The sequence below is a fragment of the Dromiciops gliroides genome, chromosome 2 (assembly GCF_019393635.1).
Source record: "Dromiciops gliroides isolate mDroGli1 chromosome 2, mDroGli1.pri, whole genome shotgun sequence".
In the NCBI taxonomy this organism is placed as follows: Eukaryota; Metazoa; Chordata; class Mammalia; order Microbiotheria; family Microbiotheriidae; genus Dromiciops; species Dromiciops gliroides.
In genome coordinates, this window is record NC_057862.1 from 234372113 (window position 1) to 234391452 (window position 19340).

The 19340-nt window shown below is 42.9% G+C and overlaps 1 protein-coding gene across 1 annotated transcript in view; it reads right to left on the reverse strand.

Annotated features, from left to right (window-relative positions):
• The window catches only part of ESRRB (estrogen related receptor beta), a 153556-nt gene that overhangs the window by 31359 nt on the left and 102857 nt on the right, over window positions 1-19340 (reverse strand). Inside the window, exons 4-5 of the mRNA XM_043987574.1 lie at window positions 4470-4580; window positions 2344-2505 (exon numbers count right to left, since the gene is read on the reverse strand). Of these exons, the coding sequence (XP_043843509.1) occupies window positions 2344-2505; window positions 4470-4580 (273 nt within the window). The remainder of the gene's footprint in view (window positions 1-2343; window positions 2506-4469; window positions 4581-19340) is intronic.

Here is a 19340-nt window from a genome sequence, read left to right on the forward strand (position 1 = left end):
TATTTGACCCCTTTAATTTATTTTTTTAACTTCTCACTGGGTCTGAGGTATGCAACTAGGTAGTACAGTGGTCTCCAGTTTCAGTAAACACACTTTTAAAATAAAATCTGTTGACATCATGCTTTTGTCGGGGCCGATGCTAAAGTTACTGAAGTTTTAGTATACAGAAGCTGTATGAATGTCAGCATAGAGGAACATGCATATGGCTAGAAATATATCAAATCCAGTCACCCTGGCTGCTCCTGGCAGGGATGGGCCCTTTGCACATAGGCTACATGGTCACTCTACAAATGCTAAAACCCATGGATGGGAAAACTAAGTGGTGCAGTGGATAAAGCACTGGCCCTGGATTCAGGAGGACTTGAGTTCAAATCTGGCCTCAGACAGTTGACATTTACTAGCTGTGTGACCTCAGGCAAGTCACTTAACCCCCATTGCCCTGAAAAAAAAGAAAGAAAGAAAGAAAAGAAAAGAAAAGAAAAGAAAAGAAAAGGAAAGAAAAGAAAAGAAAGAAAAAACCATGGAAACCTAAAACTGTCTGAAAGTCACAGAGCCCCTGTAAAGTAAGAAGACAAGCCCCTGCCCATCTGGCCTTGCTGAATTGAGGCAGAAAACACTCGGGTTCAAGAGTGGGAGCCCCACCCCATACCTTACCCTCTCTGCCCTTGGCCTATCTCCCCTTCCCCAAGTCTGCTCTGTTTCACTGGCCTCCCCAACCAAGCCCTAGGCAGGCAAATAATGGCCCATCAGAGGCTGGAAGGGGGCCTGCCCCCCAGCACCTGATCCAAACAAATAATCATCGAGTTCTGACTGTGATTTTGAAGACACTGTATGCAGGTCTCTAGAAATCAGGACAGTGAGGGGAAGCAAACACAGCTCTGTCCTTCCCTTCTAGACAGCAGAATGACAAAAGAGCCTATGACTGGCTTGGCTGGTAGTTTTCCACTGTTCCCAGATGGGAGAAGAGAATCCTATACTTTTGGCTCTCTGGGGTTAAGGGATCTGCGCTCTGAAGTCTTTCTGCTGAATACAAGGTAATTAAAAACACCACCCGAGGTGGTGGTGATATCATTTCTTTGTGTACATCACCTGCTTCCGAGACTCATAGCACTTCCAACTGCCTCTACCACTAGCTTTCTCACCTTGGGCAAGTAGGTCACCTTACCTTGACAAGCCTCAGTTTCTTCCTTTGTACAATGGGGATGATAATATTATTTATATTACCCACCTCAGAGTTGTTGTGAAAAAGATGTCTTCTAAACTTTAAAGCATTATATAAATGAGTTACCACTGTTAATGTTAATTAATTTCTTTTTTTGTTTGTTTTGTTTTGCACTGGATCTATGTCTTCATCTGTGTAGAGAACTCCCAGTATTTGAATGTAGATGGACAAGTTTTTGTATCTCATACTCTTAGAAAAAGGCCTTCTACACTACAAGTTTAAGTGACTTACCTAAGGTCACATAGCCATTTTATGTCAGAGATAGGACTTGAACCTGGGTCTCCCTGACTCTAAGGCTGGTATTCTATACACTATCCAAGGGCCTCAGCTTCTTCATCTATAAAATGAGGGGATTGGATCTGATGAACAGCTAGGTGGCGTAGCAGATACAGGTACCAGGCCTGGAGTCAGGAAGACTCATCTTCCTGAGTTCAAATGGGGCCTCAGACACTTACTAGCTGTGTGACCCTGGGTAAATCACTTAACCCTGTTTGCCTTAGTTTCCCCAACTGGAAAATGACCGTTCCTATATCTTTGCTGCAGATGGAATCAGGGAAGACTGTATCTTTATTGAAATGGCAAACCATTCCAGTACCTATGGCCAAAACCCCAACTGGGGTCACAAAGAGTCAGACCCAACTGAAAAAGACAACAAAAATCCCTTCCAGATCTCAACCTATGCTCCTAAGCTTCTATAATTGTACCTTTTATTATTGTTGTTCATAAATATTATTCCATCGTTAATCAATCAAGAAATATTTACTAATTGTCTACTATGAACCAGGTACTGGGGGGATAAAGAATAAACAATGAAACAATCCTCACTCACAAGCCACTTATGTTTTAAACTTCTTCTTTCCACCAGCAAAATAGGGGAAAAAAGAAACAAGGGAAAAGTGACTTGCCCAAGATCTTCCCATATACCGTTGGCACCCAGGCTTCCTGTTCTATAACTTTTAAAAGGAATGAAGGCCTGAAATTAACCTTTTGGGTTCCTTCCTGGGCTCTCCCACTTACAGGCACAGGAGCACCAACCTTGGTATATTGGTTTTTCTGTGTATTTTCCTACCTCTGGCCCAAGGAACCCCCTTATCCACATTTATGCCACAGAAGTGACTTACCTGGAATGTGCTTGGCCCAGCCAATGATGACCACAAGCTCCCTGTCTGCCAGATCACAGAGGGTGGTCAGGGCTTTGATGTCGCTCTCCGGCATGGTGGGGTCAGGCATGGCATAGATCTTCTCTGGCTCAGCCACCAAGAGATGGGAGACTATCTTTGTCACTGCAAGGGCCAAAGAGGGAAATATGAGCACCTGGGAAGAAAGAGCAAGAGAGCCTGGGGTGTGAAGGAGGCAGACAACAGAGGAGGAGTAGGAGCCAGAGGGCTTCAGCCTGGACGTTAGCAGCACCTCAGCATCTACAAGAGCACCATTTCCATGGGATCTGTGTTTGGGGTTTCAGCATTGCTTCTGGGTTCGTGGATGGAAGGCTCTAATAGGGTTCAAGAACCAGATTCAACTACTTTTCAAAGCAGACCCCTTTCTCCAAGGCTTAATATAGACAGCATTTGCATGTCAAGTGATGCTTTTGGCTGCATCAGTTAGAGAGACCTTTGCTCAGTCATCAGTCACGTCCAAGTCTTTGTGACCCTATTTGGTTTTTTTGTTTGTTTGCTTGTTTGTTTTGGGTTTTTTTTTTTTGCAAGGGTTGAGTGACTTGCCCAGGGTCACACAACTAGTAAGTGTCAAGTGTCTGAGACAGGATTTGAACTCAGGTCCTCCAGAATCCAGGGTCTGTGCTTTATCCACTGCACCACCTAGCTGCCCCCATTTGGGGTTTTCTTGGCAAAGATACTGGAATGGTTTGCCATTTCCTCCTTCAGCTCATTTGCAGATAAGGAAATTGATACAAACAGGATTAAGTGACTTGCCCAGGGTCACACAGCTAGTACGTGTCTGAAGCCAGATTTGAGCTCAGATCTTCTGACTCCAAGGCTGGGTCTTCTATCCACTGCCCCACCTAACCTCCCCTTTACTAGAAAGACCTTGAACCACTCATCATAGGGATGAAGAGTTGATGTGGCATCCTAAGGAAGAGAGAGACCTGAGGGTAAGACCCTCATGGCTAAAGACTGACTTTTAGTAAGGATGATATACATAAACCCCTTGCTTTCTCTATGGATACAATACAACTAAGGATAAAATATATTTCTGTGTTTCTCAGCTGAGGGGACAAGCCACAAATGCAGAGTACAAATACAGAGAGATCAATCAAGCAGGGCTTATGATATTCTTGCAGAAGCCAGTTTGGATATACCACAAGAAAGCTGTATTATTACTCTGCAGAACAGTTGTATGGGATAGCTGGGGGCAGGCCAACAGAACAAAGAATATTGATTCTCTTGTTTGGAGTGTGTTCAGGACATGGGAGTTCATGTCCTGAAACACTTGGGAAAAGGATCCCAGCATCTTTTGATCCCTGAACATCCCAACTTTATGACTTGGTTCCAAAGATCAGTGGAGTAATCATTAAGGGATTAGCCCCTCCCAAAGCCTGGATCACTGGACTTGCTGAAGATTCCAGGCTGTGAAATCCCCTTTCTGATTCTGAACTACCATTTGCCAAAGCACCCTCCAAAAGAGAATTGGAGAATTACCTGAATTCTCCTGGTATGAGTTCATGGGGACTAGCCTATAGAACAAGGGAGTATCTTTTTTGTTGTTGTTTTTTGTTGTTTTTTTGCAGGGCAATGGGAGTTAAGTGACTTGCCCAGGGTCACACAGCTAGTAAGTGTCAAGTGTCTGAGGCCAAATTTGAATTCAGGTACTCCTGAATCCAGCGCCAGCACTTTAACCACTGCACCATCTAGCTGCCCCCTAGAACAAGGGAGTATCTTAGGAATGCTAGGACCAGTGATTGGTTATACTGCTAAATTAAGTAAATTAAAATGTCTTGAAACCTGTAAAGTTCCATACAAATATAAGGTTACTTTCTCTAGTTTGGCCTCTATCTCAGCTCTCAAACAAGGAAGTTAAACTAGGTGATTTTAAGGTCCTTTCCTGCTATAAAATGATTCCATATTAAAGAATTGGCACATCCTTTGTAATTCCTCGAGCACTCTCTAATGGGAGTTATTCATATTCAATATGGAAAAGAATATGGGTTCTAGAGGAAGCCACTGAGTAGAGGTCAAGGAAGCAGAAGGGATGCTGGGACAGAGGGATGCCATATGTGGTTAGTACTTACAGGGCTTTTTGGCTGGAGGAGGAATCTGTAAGCTCAGGTAAGTGCTGCTTTCTGAGTCCAGCCTTCGCTTGTATTTCTGGCGGCCTCCACGAACTCGATCAAGGCGAACCCCTGTCCACGAAAGAAGGGAGAGGGGGGAGAGAAATCCTAAATGTTTATTGGCCATACCATCACCAGTCTTTGACCTGGGCTCCTGAATTTCAGCATCAGGCAATTCCTTTATGATAACCACCTCAGGACGGTCAGAGTGTTAGGAGTACTAATGATATGGGGAGAAAGCATGTGGGTCGTTAGGGTTCCTCTGTAATGAATTACACTCTCTCGCAAGTCCTATTTAGGAATAAAAGAACAGGTTTATTGGGGTACAAGAGAAACTGGCCGGGAGGAAGGTTTTGGACAAACAAAGCGCTTTCCTCCCCAACTAGCTCAGGGAACGCCCTTTTATAGGGTTCAGATGGCGTGGGTAAGAATGTCCCTTATTGCGTGAGGGGCTGGGGGTTCTCTGGAGTTGGGCTGGGGTAGGAGAGGTTGTGAGCAATCTGGTGATGGGTGTTAACTCTCTCCTGATGGGTCTGAGCAGTCTGCTGGTGGGCGGTTCCAGGTAGTATTCTCCTGGTGTAGTCACTCCCAACAGGATTACCTCATCCAGATAGTCAGGAGGACTGGCATGCAGGGTGGTGGGGAATTGGGTGAGGAGTGGCAGACTATCCCCCATTGGTGGTGGCTGGAGGAGTTGGGTGAGGGGTGGCTGCAGATCTCCCCAGCCATTTCTTCAGAACATAAAGGAAGCAGCCACACCTAATCTTATCGCCCCAGGGTTGAGGGAGACTAGAATGAAGAGTGAGGGTCCCAAAACTAGCTCAGTCCAAACTGGTTCTGCTTATCTCTCTAGGCATATCTGTCCTCTGGTTTGGTTTCTCAAGGAGAAGGTTCTTTGATGTGCCCCAGAGAACTTCTGGGGTACTCTGGGCCCATAACACTAGGATCAGATATTTACATTGGGTCTCTACTGGGTCTGCTCTTCACCTTCCCAACACAACTGTTCAGAGTAGGTAGACCTCTGCTGCAGAACTGCCTTTCCTTCTTAGTAAGAATGTGTTGATACACCTTAGTAGTAAGGTGTTGTCACCTTTCTGAGATGTCTAGAGAAGATATTAGCCCTCGTAAACCTGCTGAAATCTTCTGTTTTAAAAAGCGCAAAGCACTCCTGTGATTCCCTATTACCTCCAGAATCAATTAATCAATAAACATTTATTAAGCACTTACTATCTGCCAGGCACAATGCAGATGGGTATACAAGAAGAGACAAAGGACAGTCCCTGCCATCAAGGAGCTTACAATCTAATGGGAGAGACAACATGAAAACAGATATATACAATGCAAGCTTTATACAGGATAAGCAGGAAATAATGGAGAGAAGGCACTGGAATTAAGAGGGTCTGGGCCAGGCTTCCTGTAAAAGGGGAGATTTTAACTGAGATTTAAAGGAAGCTGAGGAAGATCAGTAATTATGGGTGGAAGAGGAAGAGCATTCCAGGCATGGGAGAAAACCAGAGAAACTGTTCAGAGCTCAGAGATGGAGTGCCTGGTACAAATACAAAATCCTGTTTTGGAATTTATAGCTCTTTATATGGGCCCTGGGAGGGGGGGTATGGAAGCGGGGAAAGGGCCTGGCCCCATCCCACCTTTCCAATAGTCTTGCATTTTGTTCCACTCCATGAACTCTGTGTTCCAGCCACACTGGCCTCCTTGCTTCTCCTCACACACAGCACTCACTCACTTCCCTGCTCTGGCTGTGCCCCGGGCCTGGAATGTTCTGTCCCCTTTCCTCTGCCTCTTAGTTCCCCTTGCTTCATTTTAACACTCAGTTCAAAGTCAGCATTGTGTAAGAGTTGGTCTCCCCAAATGCTATAGCCTTCCCCTCTGGGAAATCTACTCTGCATATGTCTTGGAGGCACTCGGTTATTTGTTGTCTCACTCATTAGAATCTAAGCTTTTTGAGGTGAGAATTATTTTTGCCTTTCTTTGTATCCTTGGTGTTTATATAGTGTCTTGGACACAGAAAGTGCTTAATAAATGCCTATTGAGTATAATAGCTGGGCCTTATACAGTACTTTAAGGTTGAGAGAGAGAAGAGAAGAGAAGAGAAGAGAAGAGAAGAGAAGAGAAGAGAAGAGAAGAGAAGAGAAGAGAAGAGAAGAGAAGAGAAGAGAAATAAAGAGAAGTAAAGAGAAGAGAGAGGAGAAAAGATGAGAGAAGAGAGGAGAGGAGAGGAGAGGAGAGGAGAGGAGAGGAGAGGAGAGGAGAGGAGAGGAGAGGAGAGGAGAGGAGAGGAGAGGAGAGGAGAGGAGAGGAGACAGAGACAGAGAGACAGGCAGAGAGACAGAGAGGAGGAGAGGGAAGGGGAGGGGAGAGGGAGGAAGGCATGTGGAATGAGGGAAGAGAGAGACAGAGACACACACAGAAAGACAGACAGAGAGACAGAGACAGAAAGAGACAGAGAGAGAGACAGAGAGAGGTACACATACATCCATTCAAACTCATTAAATCCTCACAACAACCCTATAAAGTAGATGCTATTAATATTTTCATCTTAATGCTGAAGAAATTTCAGTTGAAAGAAGTTGCGACTTGTCCGGGTTGACTTAAGTAACCTGAGGCAGGATGCAACTCCAAGTCTAGCCCTTATCCACAATATATAAACTTGAGCTCTTACCCATTCCCAGAGGACTCTAAGCACTGAATGAAGTTCCCTAAGGGCAAAGAGGGCAGTATAAAGTAAAGGGATGTGTTTAGTTAAGTGTATATAGAAAGTCCCCTCTGATAAGGACTAGTCAAGTGCTTCTTGGGGTGTGGGGGTGGATTGGTCCTATTTCAGTAGTTCCCTCTAGAGGTAGTAGAATGCACTGCCACAATTCTGGAGCTGACCAGGTCACTTCACACTCAAGGAAATCTGGGTTTGAATACTGGGGCAATCCCTATTCCTCCTCAAAGGTCTCATCTAAAAGAACCCTTCTTGGCCTACAGGTGAACTAACGGCTTGGCACCCAGCTTATGTGCCCTGGAGGGTGACGGCTGTTGCTGACGCTGAAAGGAGCTGAACCAGGATTTTCCATAAGCTTAAGAGTTACAGACCTGCTACTTAGACTGTGTAATCCATCTCTGTTAGCACGTTGCAGGATTAAAGGACTATGCAAATGCCAACCATTTCTCTGCCTTCCCACTGTAGGACCAACTCCCATGTGCACCAACTCTTGGATCAAAATTCCCACATATAATGCCCTATGCCGTTGGCGGAAAAGAAACACACTAAAATACAAAGTGTCTGTTACAGAGCCACCAACGTCATCCTTTGTGAACAGTAACAAAGTATTCCCAGAATTGAAACCCCACCATGCTAGCTGCTAAGATTCATGGGAGTGCTACAGCTAGACCCAATCAAACCTTACCAGTAATAGAGTTCCTGTCCCCCTCGTTTCCCTCATTCACTAACATTCATTCTTTCAAAGCAGAAAGTCAATATAAGAGGTTTTTTGTCTAATAAAGTCAACTTACAGGGACAGGGACCTTTGATTAAAAAAGGCATAGATACCCAGAAAAGGAAACAAGCCATAAGATGAGTAAGAATAATTAATAACAACAACAATAATACTTATAGTTAGCATTTATAAAACACTTTAAGCTTTGCAAGGCACTTTACATGTTATCTTGTTTGAACCTCACAACACTGAAAGAAAGATGCTATTATTGATCCAATTTTACAGATGAGGACACAGAGGCTGAGAGATTAAATGACTTGCCTAGAGTCACATAGCTAGTAAGTGCCTGAGGCAGGATTTGAATTCAGGTCTTCATGATTCCAGGTGTAGTATCTGCCTTATCACCTCACTGCCAACATGCACTTACAGCAAAACACTGCTAAAAGAATTAGCAGCTAGGTGGCCCAGTGAATAGAGTGCCAGGCCTGGAGTCAGGAATATTTGAGATCAAATTGGACCTCAGACACTAGCTTTGTGACCTTGGGCAAGTCACTTCTGTTTACCTCAGTTTCTCCATCTGTAATATGGGGATAATAATAGCACCTATTTCTCAAGGTTTTTGTGCAGACTGAATGAGATAATAATTATAAATACTAGCTACTGCTGTTGTTTTTGTTTTTGTTGTTATTGTTATTATAAGACTGCCTTCTCAGATGGTTGCCAAGCAACCTGGTATAGCCAACAGTACACTGGACTTGGAGTCAGAGGGTCTGGTTTGGAATTCCATCTTTCCCATTTGCTTTCCATGTAACCATATGCAAGTCATTCCTTTCTCTAGATCTCATTTTTTCCTTTGTATAATAAAGGGGTTCGACTAGATAACCTGTTCTGCTTCTAGATTAATTTTTTTATTCATTCATTCATTCATTTATCTATCTATTTATTTTTAATTTATTTTTGCGGGGCAATGAGGGTTAAATGACTTGCCCAGGGTCACACAGCTAGTTAATGTCAAGTGTCTGAGGTCAGGTTTGAACTCAGGTCCTCCTGAATCCAGGGTTGATGCTTTATTCACTGTACCACCTAGCTGCCCCTCCACTTCTAGATTTTAATCTTTTTTCCTAACTCTTAGAATTTGATGGTAAACTTATGAAGAGGGTAAACAAGTGTAGTTGCCCCTATAGAGGGAGAAATTGAGTCTTAATATAACTAATGACCATAAAATGATGTTTGGTCTAGAGTATGTCAGGAAGGCAGGAATGAAACATAGGGATCTGTGCTAATTATTATTATTATTATTATTCTAAATAGTGACTTGAATAAAGACATAGATGGCTTACTTGTCAAATTTACAAACAACAAATTTGAGAGTATGGAGCATGGAGCAGAATTTAATAAGAAAATTTAAGAGGGATAAATGCAAAGTCTTTCACTCTAGTTAAAGAAATCAACTTCAGAGGCAGCTAGGTGGTACAGTTGATAAAGCACTGGCCCTGGATTCAGGAGGACCTGAGTTCAAATCCGACCTTAGACACTTGACACTTACTAGCTGTGTGACCCTGAGCAAGTCACTTAACCTTCATTGCCCTGCAAAAAAAAAAAAAAGAAAGAAAAAGAAAGAAAGAAATCAGCTTCAAAAAGACAAAGGGGGGGGGGGCAGCTAGGTGGCACAGTGGATAAAGCACCAACCCTGGATTCAAGAGTACCTGAGTTCAAATCTGGCCTCAGACACTTGACACTTACTAGCTGTGTGAACCTGGGCAAGTCACTTAACCCCCATTGCCCTGCAAAAAAAAAAAAAAAGAAAAAGACAAAATGGTCAAAGCCTGGTAGACAAGAGTTTGTCTGGAAAAGATCTGGAGGTTTTAGTGGACTTCAAATATGAGTTGATAGTGTGATATGAAAATCAGTCAGTTAACTAGTAATAAGCACCTACTATGTGCCAGGTACTATTATTAATCACTGGAGATTCAAAGAAAGGCAAAAGGCAGTCCTTACTCTCAAGGATCTCCCATGCTAATGAAAGAGACCACATGTAAACAATTGTGTACAAACAAGATATATGCAGGATAAACTGTGTGTGTGTGTGTTTGTGTGTGGGGGGGGGTCTCTCAGAGGGAAGGCACTAAAATTAAGGAGGCCTGGGAAAGACTTCTTGTAAAAGGAGGCACTTTAGCTGAGAACTGAAGGAAGCCAGGAAAACCAAGGGGCAGAAATGTAGAGGAAGAACACTCCAGGCATAGGGGATGGACAGTGAAAATATTCAGAGTCAGGAGAGGGAGTATTGGGAGCAAGGGACAGCAAGGATAGTGTTAACTAGATTGCATTGGTATAAGGTGTCAGAAGTTTGGAGAAGTAAGGAGGACTTGGCTTATGAAGGGCTTTGAAATCCAACTAGAGGATTTTATGTTTGATCTTGGAGGTAATAGGGATTCCCTGAAGTTTATGGAGTGGGACATAGGGGCAGCGAACAGTAAGATTTGCATTTTAGGAAGACCAGTTGGGCAGCTGAGTGGAGAATGGCTTGGAGTAGGAAGAGACAAAGAACACAGCAGGCTGTGGTATGCAGGGATAAGGTCCTACACTAAGGTAGTCTCTGTGTCAGAGGAGAGAAGGGGTAAGTATGAAAGAAGTGATAAAGGTGGAAACAAGACTTGACCACTGTTTGGATGAGAGGAGGTGAGAGAGCATGAGGAGTCAAGGATGACATCTAAGTTGCCAGCCTGGGTGACTAGGAGAATTGTGGTGCCATTGACAATAATAGGGAAGTTAGGAAGAGGGGAAGGCTGGGCAGTGGGGAGAGGAGAAGATAATGAATTTGATTTTGGATATATTGAGTTTAAGATGTTTATGGGACATCCAGTTCAAGATGTCCAAAAGGCAGTTGGAAATATGAAACTGGAGGTCAGGAAAGAAGCTAGGGCTGGACAAGTGGATCTGAGAGGCATCTGCAAGTCCCAAGACAGGGAAGCCCCTTAGCTAGTAGCTATTCCCATACTGAACACAGTTTGCAGGGGACAAGAGGCTTGTGTTAGGTTCACCTTGCCTGGAATGCCCTTGGTACCTCGTCTGCTTATCTAGGCATCTTTCCGGGCATAGTTTCAATCCTTCCTCTTCTGTGCAATCTCAGACCACCTAACTCTAAACTTGGAGAGCACAGTGTGTGTCTGTGACTCATTCTTTTATGTTCTGTTTCCTCCCCACCACATTTACTAGCTTAGCCCTTCTTTTTCCTCCTGATGGCCTCTGGGATTCTAATAGAAGAAGAAGGGAAAAAAAAAATGTCCAGCGTGTTCTTTGGAAGGTAGGAGGCTCCTTTAAAGGCAGCCGGATTGGACATTCCCTGGGGGCACCTTCAGTTTCTGTGAGATGTAGTCAGGGAAAAGAGAGGAGAGAAGGAGGGAGGGAGGGAAGGGGGAAGGAGGGGGATTGGCTTTCTGTTTTCCCTAGAGTGACGCAGAGAAGACTATAGCACAATTGCAAAGGACACAGAAGGAAAATGGCTACACAGGTTGCTTAGAGGCATTTGGGATCCTCAATCAGATTAGGGGACATAAAAGGCTTCATTGCACTAACGGAGATAAGAGAACCCCAAGTAGATTCTTTTTTTTACCACCCCCACCTACAAGAGTGGGACAGTATAAAGCCCTGCTCATCCAAGACCTTGGCCAGTTAATTTCATTCACATCTCCTTTTCACATACCTGATTGATGCTCCTTAAAGCAATGAATACCAAAGAACCACAGAACTGTCAGAGACCTTAGAGGTTATCCAAGTCCTGCCCCCTCCAAGCCCCTAGAAATAGTTCTAGACCTGAACAGACAATGGGAGAGCCCATCTTGGCATTGGTGTCACAGGGGAAGACAGAGGTTCTATCAGGCACGTAGACTTTCTTTGTAAAATATGTGCATGTGTAGCCTGTGATCATTTAAGTCGGACTGGTTGGGGTGGGGCATGATTTGATCAGAAATAATGTTCTTAGGATCAGTCCAGGGTCAGATTTACTTGAACTTGGGGGCCTTTTAAATCTGCCTCATCAGACCACAAGCCTAGGGTTACAGAGATGAGCCTCCAGGAGGTTAAGTGACTTTTGCCCGAGGTCATACAAGTCAAAGGCAAGAATCAAACCCAGGTCCTCTGATTTCCGAGGCAGCATTCACCATGAAACTCCATCATCCAAGGGACCTTGGATGAACCTGGACCTCTAGGGGCTGCTTTAGGTTCTCACTGACACAGCCCTGTTTTATTCTGACTCAGGATCAACAGGGAAGGTTTTGTGCCAATGAACAAATAATCCCAACCTAAACTTGTGCACAGAACTAGAGGGAAAAGACCTCCCCCCACCCCAAGGTTGTCTCTCTCCAACTCCTTAGATGGGGGTTTCAGCCTTTGACCAAAAGCCTCCTTTCTATCCTCATCCTGGGCCCCTAGGAGGGAGGCTCCTAGGTTGATCAATCCCCTCCCTATTTCCCTAATTCTAACTTCTGTGCCTGGATCACTGTTATGGGACCAGGCCGGAGTTTCTCTGGAAGGGGAATCCTGCCAGCCTGGGCCTCTGCAGTACATCCCTGATTTGCTGATCTTTCCAAAACCTTCCTATCATCAGGCCACGTCAGAGCAATGCAGGCATGTCTGCCTGGCAAGTTCTGGATCAAATGTCCACTCGCTCCCTTGATAACATCAGGCTTCTGACTTTTTTTTCTTAATGGAAGTAAAATAATTCCTGCTTCCCCCGCCACCCTCCCCCTTTCCACTTCTTTCATTCTTTCTTTTTTTTTCTTTCCCACAGCTGGAATAGATCCCAGTCTTTTGGAAATAAAAATAGCCAAGTGTGCTGGGGATGGGGCTTGAGGGGTGGTGTATGAAGGGGGAGTCAGTTTAAGTTTCTTTTATTCCTCAGACCTAAAAATAATTTGCGATAGCTTGTGAAGCACAGCCCTGGATGGTAGGCACTGTGGGCCTATCCCAGTGGCAGCTGTCAGGTTGAGTTATAGGGCTCACATCGCTTCATATTGGAGCTGATCAAAAGCTAATGAATTGGTAGGAATTGAGCTAAACCCCTCACCAGTCAGGAAGCCTGAAATGTCCCAATCAACATGCTTACTGCTCTCTCTCCCCTTGCAACCTCCTTCCTCCTAAGTGCCTGCTTTGTCTACCCGAGGAAAACCATATTCAAGATAATCATAGATATGAGTGAGGGTCAGGAATAGGTGGCACTTTTCCTTAGGGGACTCTCTCTTCTCAAATACAGTACTTGACCAGAAATCCCTACCATCCCCATAACTGACCACCATGGCACCTTTGTCTTCTCCCATTCAATAGTATCTCAGGAAGACCTGAGTTTACATCTTGCCTCAGACAATTATGAGTTGTGGGACCCTGGGAAGACTTCTCTGCCTCAGTTCCCTCATCTGTAAAATGTGGATAATGATAGCAATCAACCTAACAGAGTTATTGTGGGGATCAAAGGAGATCATATATCTGAAGTACTTTGTGAACCTTAAAGCAATATAAAAATATTAGCTATATATCCCCACCAAAACATCCTGTGAGTTAGATGCTGTTATTATCCCCCCTTTTTGTTTTTACTTTGTTTTGTTTTGTTTTTGTTTTAGTGAGGCAATTGGGGTTAAGTGACTTGCCCAGGGTCACACAGCTAGTAAGTGTTAAGTGTCTGAGGCCAGATTTGAACTCAGGTACTCCTGACTCCAGGGCCCATGCTCTGTCCACTGCACCATCTAGCTGCCCCCTTTTTGTTTTTACTGATGAAGAAAATGAATATCAGAGAGGTTAAGTGACTTGCCCAGAGTCACACAACTCATAAGCATCTGAGAAAGGATCTAAAGTCTAATTGTCTTTAGGTTCAAACCTTATATTCACAAGGATAGTGGAGAGAGTTATGAACTATGAAAAGGTTCAACAGATCTCTACTATTGATATTTTGCCTCCTATGGGCATATTCATTTTCATGGCCAAATACACACTGTTTACACTGTGATCTCTTTCTTTTTGTTTTTGTTCAGTTGTGTCCAGTTTGGGGTTTTACTGGAATGGTTTGCCATTTCCAACTCCATCTCATTTTACAGATGAGGAAACTGAGGCAAACAGGGTGAAGTGACTTGCCCAGGGTCACACAGCTACTAAGTGTGTGAAGCTAGATTTGATCTCAGGTCTTCCTGACTCCAAGTCCAGTACTCCATGCACTTCATGCCACCTAACTGCCTAGATTTCTTCCCTAGTTTGTTTTTTTAATTTCAAAAATTTATAGGTAGTCTTCCCAACTAGACTGTCAGAAACTTGAGGGTAGATCAGTGTTAAAAAAGCAATGAAAGGGGGAAGCTAGGTGGCACAGTGGATAAAGCACTGGCCTTGGATTTGGGAGGACCTGAGTTCAAATCCAACCTCAGACACTTGACACTTAACTAGCTGTGTGACCCTGGGCAAGTCACTTAACCCTCATTGCCCTGCAAAAAATTTAAAAAATTAAAAAGGCAATGAAAGTCACCTCTTCCCACCCTCAGTAGTGTGCATTAGTGTATGAGCATGTATGTGTCCAAGCGTATGTACAGCTGAATGAGTGTTCTCCTCCCCTTGGGAGTCAGACTCATTCCAGTAATGCTTCTGTCACTTCAAACATGTACAGAACGCCTCTTTGAAAACCGACCTCAGAATTAATTTGAGCCACACAAGATGAACCATCCCATGACTCACAGGAAGTTTTTTTTTTTTACTCCAAATAGTATTGTCTAGCTTGATAAACCCATTTGGTTGGCTAAATTTGGATTCCAAAAGTTAACTACACTCTCAAAAGACACAGATTTGCCAGATTTGAAGAAATTCAGATGTTTCAAGACAGCTAGGTGTCATAGTGGGCAGAGCATTAGACTTGGAATCAAGAAGACCTGTGTTCAAATTCTCCCTCAAATGCTTACTGGCTGCATGACCCTAGGCAAGTCACTTAAGCTCTCTCAGCCTCAGTTTCCTCATCTGTAAAAATGAAGATTATAGTAGCACCTACTTCATAGGGTGGCTGTGAAGATCAAATAAGACAGTAAAACAATATATACACGGTAGCTATTATTCCAAATAAAACATTGCTGGCTTTAAAGACAATTCCCAAGGTGGAATTCCCAAAATATTTTGAGCACTGACAATAATACCCTGAATAACTTCCTGAGGAAACTACTTCGAAGGGAATAAAAACTCATTTAGACATAAAAATCTAGATGTATTTGCTTTAAAAATAATCATGTTACCACATTTACTTCCTCTATAAAAATGAAGGGCTATTCTTTAAAAAAAATTTTTTTATGAAGAGCTATTCAAAGTGTTGATGATGATAATAAATACATAGTTTTTTGAAGATTACGAAACATAATTGATTATCTCAGAGACTCGCACTGACTTGTAAGGTAGGTAGTTATGATTGTTATGTTTATAATCATTGTTTTTATTATTGTTAAAATGAGGAAACTAAGGTTCACGTAAGCAAGCCATAAGTCCAGTACTACACGGTGATGAGACAGGATTCAACCTATACCTTTCTGAGTCCAAATCTAATACTCACTCTACTCAGCTGCTGTCTTTAAGCTTTTCCCCCCTCTTTTTTTTTTTTTTTTTTAGTGAGGCAATTGGGGTTAAGTGACTTGCCCAGGGTCACACAGGTAGTAAGTGTTAAGTGTCTGAGGCCGGATTTGAACTCAGGTCCTCCTGACTCCAGGGCCAGTGCTCTATCCACTGCGCCACCTAGCTGCCCCTCCCCCCTCTTTTTTGTTGTTGTTGTTGTCATTTTTCAGTTGTGTCTGACTCTCTGTGACTCCATTTGAAGTTTTCTTGGCAAAGATACCTGAGTGATTTGTCATTTCCTTCTCCAGTTTATTTTCCAGATGAGGAAACTGAGGCAAACAATGTTAAGTGACTTGCCCAGGGTTCCACAGCTACTAAGTGTCTGAGGCTGGATTTGAACTCAGGAAGATGAGTCTTCCTGACTTCAGTCTCAGCACTCCATCCACTTCACCTATGTGTCCCAAGCTTCTTCTCTTACAGCTCAAAAAAATCTAGGCTTCCTATGACTTTATGGTATTATACCTTATACTTATTTCTTAGAGTGATAGACTTAAAAAAGGCACCCAACCAATATCTGTTGATTGAATAACCACCAAAATATTACCTTCTAACCTGTACTGTAGTACTCTGAATCACAAGGCTTATTATAACTCTCAGAGAATCTTCATTTAATGGGAAAAGTATTCCACGTCTATTAATAAGATGCAAGAAGATAGATGGACCCTAGATTTAAAGACAAGGTAAAGGGAACAAACATTTATAAATCCATTTTTATCGCTACCCATTCTTCTCTCATAATCTGTCCTGTTTTGGGGGGACCAGGAAAGAACTAGAAAGTATTTGGGGGCAGAGATTTGGCTTAATTCTCCTAATACACACACACACTCACACTAGAAAGAAGAACTTTATCCTTCTCCATATAAACACTAATATAGTACCTACTATGTGCCAGAAACTATGCTAAGTGCTTTACAAGTATCTTATTTGATCTTCACAACAACCTCAGTGCCATTATGACTTCCATTTTACAGTTAAGGAAACTGAGGCAAACAAAGGTTAGATGACTTCTCCAGGATCACAGAGTTAGTAAGACAGGCTCTATCCAATGTGCCAACTAAGTTGCCTAACAAAAGTCTCTGCCATTTCCAAAGCCCATGATTTCTAGGCACTGAAACATTAAAAGCTCACAGTCCCTTATAATACATGCTCAACTCAGACTGGAATTCTCCCCAAACAAGTGGAAGCCCTGGCAAGGAGAGGAAACCAATCTACTGCATTTTTCAGTTAATACTCTCCTATCACAGGCAAATGTGACTGAATGGTCCAGAGTTCAGGGATGCTAAGGCGTTTTGTGTTCTTAAAAGCTGATGTATGTTGGGGAACCAGGGGAGGATGAAGAAGGATGCTGACATCAAAGTTTCTCAGCTATACTTCTGTCCTATCCTCTGAAGTGCCGGAAAGTTGGTTTGTTTCTGAACACAGGGGTAAGTTAGAAAAGAAAAAGAATTTTAAAAAGTGAATAGTCTCTCATTCTCTTTCTTCATTTGGATGCCCAGAAAAGTGATATTTCTGGCACGGGCTAGAGGCAGAATACTCTATAAATACAAAACCATTAAATCTCATGCAGTCAGGAACCCGATCAGGGCTGCCTTTTAATTTCCTGACATGAGCTGGCCACTAACCCAATTACCCAGAATCCCCGGAGGAGTCCTCATCCTTCCCAGCAAGCACAAAGAGGGAGTGAGAGCATATTGCATGGATGTCAGCCCAGCTTTGGCTGAAATCAAATATCTTTTAGAAAACACATGGGTAAAACCGAAGGAGGAGGGGAGAAGAGATGAAGAGGAGAAGGAAAGGGAGCAAAAAGGGGTTCCAGTGAGGGTCGTAGAGTCATTTTGCCCTACAGAGCCCTCCTTAAATCCCCAAACTGGCCCTTTAACTTAGGAACCATCCTGGAAAATTCTTGGTGAATAGTATCCCTGTTCCTTTATTCCTGGATATGGGGTCCATGTATATTCTAGAAGCATCCAGAAAGAGAGTTCTGGTGCCCCAAAGCCCCTTGGTTTTGTTTTTTTTAACTCTTAACTCATAGTCTGTCCTGTATTCTGGAGACCAGGAGAGAATGGGAGAGTATTTGGGGGGAGGGGGGGACTTTTTCCTTTATTCTCCTAAGAACACACAACTCTCTCTCTCTCTCTCTCTCTCTCTCTCTCTCTCTCTCTCTCTCTCTCTCTCTCTCTGTCTCTCTCTCTGTCTCTCTCTCTGTCTGTCTCTCTCTCTGTCTCTCTCTGTCTCTGTCTCTCTGTCTCTCTGTCTGTCTCTATGTCTCTCTGTCTCTGTCTCTCTGTCTCTCTCTGTCTCTCTCTCACACACACATACACACACTGGAAAGAGGAACTTTATTCCTCTCCTTAGCTACTTCCTTCTGGCTTTGGACCCTCCAGGGATAAAGAGCAATACATCCAGCTCCTTCCTTTAGGATTAAGTCCCAGAATAATGATAGGAACAATAATTCACACAGTTAGTAGAGGTACCTAGGTGGCACAGTAGATAGAGCTCTGGGCTTGGAGTCAGTAAGACCTGAGTTCAAATTCTATCTCAGATCCGTACTAGTTGTATGACTCTGGGCAAGGCATTTAACCTCTGTTTGCCTCAGTTTACAGTTATAAAATAGGGATAATAATAACAACCATCTTCCAGGGGTTTTGTGAAAATCAAAGGAGATAATATTTGTAAAGTGATTAGTGCAGTGCCTGGCACATAGCAGGTACTTAATAAATGCTTATTCCCTTCCCCTTCCCTTTATAGCACCTCAATTTACAAAGCATAAAAGATCTGCAATATCATGTGAAATCATATTTTTAAAATTTGACTATATCATAGAAATTCTTGTTTTATTTCATAAATTTAAAATTAAATCTTTTTTTTTTAAAAGCATTCACAAAGCTTAAAACAACCTCATAAGAGAGATACAGATGAAACCCCTGGTGATAAACAAGGCCTAAAGAATTAAAACAACTGGCTTAATATCACACTGTTAATTAGTGATGGCACCAGGATTTGAATCTTGGTCTTCTTGGCCTGGAATTAGGAAGACTCATGTTCTTGAGTTCAAATCTAGCATCAGATATTTACTAGCTGTGTGACCCTGGACAAGTCATTTATCCCTGTTTGCCTTAGTTTCCTCATCTGGAAAACGAGCTGGAGAAGGAAGCTCCAAGTAGGGTCATGAAGAGTCAGACATGATTGAAAAAAATGACTGAACAATAAAGTGTTCACAAGAGCAAGTTTTTAGACCTTTTCTCTTCGGTCATTGAGAGTTAAGAATTAAGAAATAATAGCTCCAACAGGGGCTGAGGCATGTCAAGTCATTTGTCCTGGGTCACCCAGCTAGTGTCTAAGGCAATATTCAAATCTAGGTCTACTTGACTCCAAGTCCAGTCCCATGTCCACTATGTCAAAGCTTCTTAAACTGTAGGTCTCGACCCCACGTGGGGTCACATAACTGAATGTGGAGGTCAAGAAAAATTTGGTAGTAAATATTTGATTTGTATACCTATTTTATATAGCTATATACCTGGGGTCATGTAAAAATTTCTTGGGCAAAAAGGGTTCATGAGGGGAAAAAGTTTAAGAAGCCCTACACTATATCATACTGCCCCTTGGTTCAAAAAAGGGGAGAGTAGAATGAATAGAAATGCCTAGAACTGTTTGATAAAGTGCCATGGAAAACTTTGCAATATAGTTAGATGTGTCTATGTTGTGAGAGAGACAGAGAAAGAGAGCAAGAGGGAGATCGAGGAAGAAGACAAAAAGAGTGACAAAG